At 37.6% G+C, this 7,421-nt stretch overlaps 1 protein-coding gene across 1 annotated transcript; it reads left to right on the plus strand.

Moving 5' to 3' along the window:
- The first annotated feature begins 3,290 nt into the window (after positions 1-3,290).
- Positions 3,291-4,001, plus strand: LOC141588685 (dehydration-responsive element-binding protein 1B-like). The gene has a single exon (XM_074410113.1). It carries the CDS (start codon positions 3,291-3,293, stop codon positions 3,999-4,001), a length of 711 nt encoding a protein of 236 aa, XP_074266214.1.
- The last annotated feature ends 3,420 nt before the right edge of the window (positions 4,002-7,421 follow it).

The following is a 7,421-nucleotide window of genomic DNA, read 5'->3' on the forward strand; positions in this document are numbered from 1 at the left end:
TGATTAGCCGACCTTGTTGGCTATAAAAAGGCATGACATTCAACATTTGATACAAAAAAGAGAAGGAGTCATGCAGTACTAATTATCTTCTACGTCTAGCTACTAATTCATATATACAATATAAGGTATGATTTCGAAACCCTTCGTCGTAGAAATAAGTAATAATATTGTGCTTATTGTATAGTATTATCGACCGTATAATGTTATATTATCACTATGTTACTCACATGTTATATTAACTGTCTTTATATGAAAATGTGACTGTCATGTCAGTACTTCTGTTATAATGTACTATTGGCAAATTGTAGCATTCGGGATACGATTACGGGAGGGGGACAACATTACAAATTTAACCTGTGTACATGGAAGGGGGCACAGCCTCATGTGAACAACGGTTCTGATTATTACTGGTAAAAATGTCAGGGGGTTTACACGGGTCTTAGACCTGGGATCCTGTGTACATGGAGGAGGGCTTAGCCCGGGGAGTTTTTACTCCGTAATGTGTCTCATTTCAGTAATAGTAGACTGGTAATCTATATTGTGCATATTATGATAAAATGACAGGTTGTGCATGTCTATTTAATAATTATTCGATTGTGTTCACGTGACTTATTTTTATACTTGTGAGACCAGAAAGAATTGGAATATTAAAATGGAGGTAAGTAGGACCGGTGGAGGTGACCGGAGTCATACTCAGCCTGTGGTTGGCTGATCCGTTACTTTCATTCTTTTTCAGGTACAAGTAAGGGGGAAGGTCAAGTGTGAGGATTTTCAGATGACCTAATAGGATGGATATGTAATCGAGTTCTTAGTTTATAGCTTGTTAAGTGTATTTATCTTTATTATTGTAAAAGCCTTGTATTCTCCGAAGGGAGAATACGGCGGTGACGCCCTATTTTTTCCGCTGCTGTCTTTTATTAATAAAAAGAGCTGTTTTGAGCTGCCTGTCTGCTTTCCGGGGGCGTTACAGCAGGTTTGACCATCGAGTAAGATTAGCAGAATTAAGAAAACGTGCTGTTTGGTAATTAGCAGATTATAGGACAAATCTACTATTTTCATGTATAAATTAATATGCTATTACAATATGCTGGTATTAGCAGCATATTCAAAAACAATAGATTCCGGCCAATATACTATCTGAATATGTCATTTACCAAACACATAAAATTAGTAGATTGATTGGTTAATCTATTATTTATGCCGGAATCTACCAATTTCACCTAATATGCTGTTTACCAAGCAGCGCCATTGTAAAACAGTATATTGACCCCAAATATGTTGTTACAATATGCTATTTACCAAACACTAAAATTAGCATATTGATCTGTCAAACATGCTAAAACTCTTAAATATGCTAAAAATTGGTCAATATGCTGTTTACCAAACATCGCCCAAATTTTTATAATTTTTAATAATGTATAACTAAATATATTTATATGACAAAACGTTCATCAGCAATTATAGTAAATCAATTGTTACTTTTAGTTTGAATTGGAGAGAGACTATCTTTCGTTCACCAAACTATCTAACCAAAATATCTACACACTTCCCACTTACGGAGTATATCTCTAGAAGAAGAGATACTTATCTTCTATTGGACAAAATCATTAGAGCATTAACAATAGTATATTGAAAATATCTCCTTAAGGACATAAAGTAATAAAGTAATATAAAAATATCTATAGGCATTCCACCTGTACCAATTAACCTATGAATTCATATAATCAAAGAGACGCTTTTAAGTGCCATGTGGCAAATCGACATCGACAATTTGTATTATTTAAATAATATTTGGACTAAGAGAGTGACCTTTTTGTCCCCTCCTCTACTTAACTACTTAAGCAAAAATGTCCTTTTCTTAATTTTAAGGGTCTTTTTCTTAATCTTGTCTCCTCTTTTCCTTCAATTTAGTTTGGAGAAATGTTGTCCAATTTAACGTCGACACGTGTGTGATTCTATACCCCTTAAAGAAGATCTCCTATCTAATTACCCGACACGTGGTTGCTACCTAATCATCCACGTCTCCAGGTATAGTTTTAAAGCAGCTAAAAGACAAGTGCTCGAATTAGTCATGTATTGGAGGAAGCTACTTGGTACTAGACTATTAGAGTTGGTGCACTTTTGCTTACAAGTTAGGAACTTTTCTGGTTAAATTAATGGAATCTATCATTTATCTAGAAAGATTCAAATTGTTATAGATTAGAATTTCAATTTCATTAGAAGTGATTCATCTTATAAATATTACTCTTTTATTATGTACTTTTGTCAATTGTTGATCTTTACTTTTGTAGAAAGAAATGATAGCGTTAATAATGAAATGTGTTCTGTCACTCAGTATGTAAGAATATTATTTCAATAACTTGGTTTTTCTATGGCATGTTTCGTGTGATAAAGTACATTTTGGAATACGTTATGCTCAACCTTAATAAAGGTAAATAAATAATTCAAAAAAAAAGTGACTCATCTATTTTCCTATCAAATTAAAAAAATTATGAAACTTGATATTGTCTGTAAACAACTTCAATTCAAATTGTGTTTCTTCTATCATGGGGTAGTTCAAATTTATATATTTTATATTATACAACAAGGATAATGATTAATTAATGGTCGATATCACTTAATTTCCTTAAAAATAAAAGAGCTAGAAGCAAATAATTCACGAGTCTTGGATCTAAATTCTCAAACACAAATATTTGCATAAGATGACTTTACACAAATTTATTGTAAAACGGAATTTTCCAGCAACCAATTTTACCCGATAATATAATCGTGACCGAATTCATTTTATAACTATATTAATATAAAATCGTCCTACACAAAACTAATCCATACTCATAACAAGTCTCCGTTGTGACGGGTATATCCGCCACAAGTTTGCAACGGGTCAAGTAATACCATGTGGGTGGATAAGACAAGACAGAATGCTACTCCATACGTACTCTGCTTTTGTCTTATTATCTACCTTACATGGATTATATTTGACCCGTCGTAAACTTACGATGGATATACCTGTCACAAATGAGAATTTGGGTAATCATAAATACAGATTAGGCAACAAAATGAGTATAGGTGATTTACTAAAATAATTTCACGGATTTGCATAAACTTTGAGGATCTCACCAGATTCCCACGTTCCTCATAGCAATACACGTGTCTTACCTAGTTCAACCCAAAATCTCATACACTCCTATATATTGTCTCCTACAAACCAACGTATCATGCAAATAAACAACATAAACACTACGCATTACAAAACAAACTCACATTTGAAACCTACATTACACCAAGCAATGGATCATAATTTCAACGCGCAATGCTCAAACGTGGCTAGTGGTAGCACCTCGCCGACATCGGAGGAAGACGTTTTACTAGCGTCGAGTTGTCCAAAAAAGCGAGCCGGGAGGAAGAAGTTCAAGGAGACACGACACCCCGTATACAGGGGAGTGAGGCAGAGGAACGGGAATAGGTGGGTTTGCGAAGTACGCACACCCATCGACAACTCTAGGATATGGCTAGGCACATATCCTACAGCTGAGATGGCAGCCAGGGCTCACGACGTGGCTGCATTGGCCCTTAGGGGCCCTACAGCTTGCCTCAACTTTGCAGACTCTGCCTGGCGCCTGCCAATTCCAGCCTCGAATGACGCCCGTGATATTCAGCGAGCAGCGGCCGAGGCTGGGGAGTTATTCCGCCAGGCAGAGCTTCCTTTCGAGGAAGCTAGTCAGGACAACGAAATTTGTACCCATGAGACTGGAGTAACAAATAATAATAACCCTGAGACTGGAATGACAAATAATAATAATAATAATAATAATAATAATAATAATAATAATAATAACCCTAGTGATGAAGTTGCTTATATGGATGAGGAGGCATTTTTTAATATGCCTAGCTTGATAGACAATATGGCTCAAGGGTTGTTGCTTCCTCCACCTAGTAACTCATGGGGTGGAGAGGATGATGGAGGAAGTGATTGTGAAGTCTCATTGTGGAATCATTAAAACAATAAATAAAGCACAAACTCGAGAGTCTGACCTTAGTACAAGTACCACCGAGTAGCGTTATCTCATTTTTGTTCATGCGCGTAACCCTAATCAAAAATAACTTTGCATCATTGCATGGAAGAAAATCAAAAAAAGAAGTAAGGAAGAGTGATATTTTGCATGTGTTTAATTTTTGTCTTTATTTTTTGGATATTCTAGCCATATATTTTTAGGCTAAGGTATCTCAACTAATGATTCATTATTATGTACTCCGTAGAAGGATTCTTCCTAGGTAATTTTTCTGTTTCTGATTTGTTCATTCATTAGAAACTCAACGATTGGAGTGAGCTTGCGAGCTAAGTAATGTAGAAGTGGTAGCCAAATTTAATTCAGTGTACTAATATTGTACGTTTCTATCTCGCAAATATTTTCTGTTTCAGGTGGATTCTACTTCTGTAGGGGTATAGAGTGTGCGGAAGCGAATAGATTCAGCTAAAGATAAAAGAGAAATTAAAGAAAGACGATAAAAAATGACACCGGGATTTTTAGGTGGAAAAACCCTCTATAAATAGAGGTAAAAAACCACCGGCGAGAGAGCCAAGAAATTCCACTATAATAAAATGGGAGTACAAGAATATTTCCTCAAAGGCCGATAGATAATAGCCCAAGTATTATACTCTCTACGGGTTAAACAATTATACCCGAAATATAGAAAGAGTGTATAAGAAAGAGGAATGTATGAGGGAGAAGTAGATATGTTGTGGTGCATCTTCTGCCTTGGACATCATGGGTATTTATAGTACCCAAAACCATATGTGAACTCAACAAATAATATAGCCCACCATAGGTAGTGTATAGCTCACCATAAATTACTGCAAACTTTTGAAAATAAGAGCACACCCTTTTGGACTTTAGTTTGTTCACATTGATTGGAAGACAAATAATGAGCACCGTCCAACAAATCTCCACCTTGACTCATTATTTAGTCGAAATGCTCTACTCGCCATGAACACCTCTTTTAGGTGTGGATGACACCATCTAAGTTAAGACAATGATCGAACTTAGCTGCTGTAAGTGGCTTGGTTAACATATCTGCAGGATTTTCGGTTGTATGGACCTTCTCGACAGTAAGATTTCCTGCAGCAATAATATCTCGGATAAAGTGGTGTCTTATATCAATGTGCTTGGTCTTCGAGTGATGTTTGCTATTCTTGGTCAAGTGGACGGCACTTTGACTATCACAAAATACAACAAGAATGTCTTGTCGTAGACCAAGTTCACTTACCAAGCCCTGAAGCCATATAGCTTCTTTCACCCCTTCAGTGGCAGCAATATATTCTGCTTCAGTAGTTGACAATGCCGCAATGGCTTGTAATGAAGAATACCAACTGATAGCAGAGCCACAAAGTGTAAAGATATAAGCGGAAAGTGATCTTCTCCGATCAAAATCACCACCATAGTCTGCATCAACATAACCGACTATGCCTCCGGGATCAGCTCTCTGTCGATCAAATACCAAACCAACATCAGACGAACCCTTCAGATAACGAAGAATCCATTTAACGGCTTCCCAATGTTCTTTGCCTGGATTGTGCATGAATCTGCTAACAACACTAACAGCATGCGCCAAATCTGGTCGTGTGCACACCATGGCATACATTAAACTTCCAACGGCATTTGAATAAGGAACATGTGACATGCGCCTTTTACCTTCTTCTGTTTGTGGACACTGTTCAGATGACAATTTAAAGTGAGCGGCAAGTGGAGTAGTAACAGGTTTACAATCTCGCATATTAAACCTGTCCATCATCTTCAGGACGTATTTCTTTTGTGACAGAACAAGTTTCCCTGCCTGACGATCCCTACTAATCTCCATTCCAAGAATTTTCTTGGCAGGACCTAAGTCCTTCATATCAAACTCACTGTTCAACTGAGCCTTTAACTTGTTGACAAGAGACTTGTCTCGTGCCGCGATCAACATATCATCGACATAAAGTAACAAGTACATGAAAGACCCATCAGACGTCTTCTGAAAATAAACACAATTATCATAACTACTCCTCGAGTAGCCATGTCCAACCATGAAGGAATCAAACCTTTTGTACCACTGTCTTGGAGACTGCTTTAGACCATAAAGAGACTTTTTCAAACAGCATACATAGTCCTCTTTACCAGGGACAACAAAACCCTCGGGTTGATGGATATAGATTTCCTCTTCAAGATTACCATGAAGAAAAGCAGTTTTGACATCTAACTGCTCCAACTCTAAATCATGCAAAGCAACTAGAGCAAGTAATATACGAATTGAGGTGTGACGGACAACAGGAGAAAATACCTCATTAAAATCAATGCCTTCCTGTTGATCAAAACCTCTGACAACAAACCTTGCTTTGTACCTTGCATTCTCAACACCTGGAATGCCTTCTTTTCTCTTAAAGATCCACTTGCAACTGATAGCTCTCTTACCATCTGGTAACTTCACCAGATCCCAAGTTTCATTCTTATGAAGACTCTCAATCTCTTCTTGCATAGCTGCAACCCATTGTGCTGAATCTCCATTGGAGGTAGCCTCAGAATAACTTTTAGGCTCATCACAATCATCAATTTCTTGTGCAGCGGCCAAAGCATAAGCAATATTAGCACTTTGGCCAACGTATCTTTGAGTCGATTTTCTTGGTCTCTGTTCAGGAAGATCTCGAGCCATAGACCACGGTTGTGGTAAACCTCGTCTTAGAGGTTGACGTTGCTGTTGTTGTGGACTTCTGTGGTCGGTGGTAACAGTTTCATCATTGGAATTTGGTGGAGGGTAGGAAGTTGGGACATCTTCCTCCGGAGTATTCTTGGCTGCGACCTCAAACTCCACCTTCTCTACGGTACTCTCTGTATCATCTGTACCAGTAGGGGAAGCAACAATATCTCTTCCAGAAGATAACAAAGCATTCTCATGAAAGGTTACATTTCTACTATGAAAGGTTTTTCGAGACTCAGGGTCATATAAACGGTACCCTTTAACCCCTAAGCCATAACCTAAGAAAATGCATTTTTTAGCACGAGGTTCCAATTTTCCCTCGTTTACATGAGAATATGCAGGACAACCAAATATTCTGAGATTAGAATAATCAACAGGTTTACCTGACCAAACTTCTTCTGGAATATCGCTGTCTAACGATCTGTTTGGGGAGCGGTTGATCAAATAGCATGCAGTGCTAGCCGCTTCAGCCCAAAACTCTTTTCCCATGCCAGAATGAGAGAGCATGCAGCGAACTCTCTCCAAGATAGTTCTGTTCATGCGTTCTGCGACTCCATTTTGCTGAGGAGTACCTGGAATGGTGTGATGTCTGGCAATACCTTCCTTTTTGCAGAATCCATTGAAATCATTTGAACAGAATTCAAGACCATTGTCTGTTCTCAATCTTTTGATCTTCTTACCAGTCTGGT

Source organism: Silene latifolia, chromosome 6 (genome assembly GCF_048544455.1).
Source record: "Silene latifolia isolate original U9 population chromosome 6, ASM4854445v1, whole genome shotgun sequence".
Lineage (NCBI taxonomy): Eukaryota > Viridiplantae > Streptophyta > Magnoliopsida > Caryophyllales > Caryophyllaceae > Silene > Silene latifolia.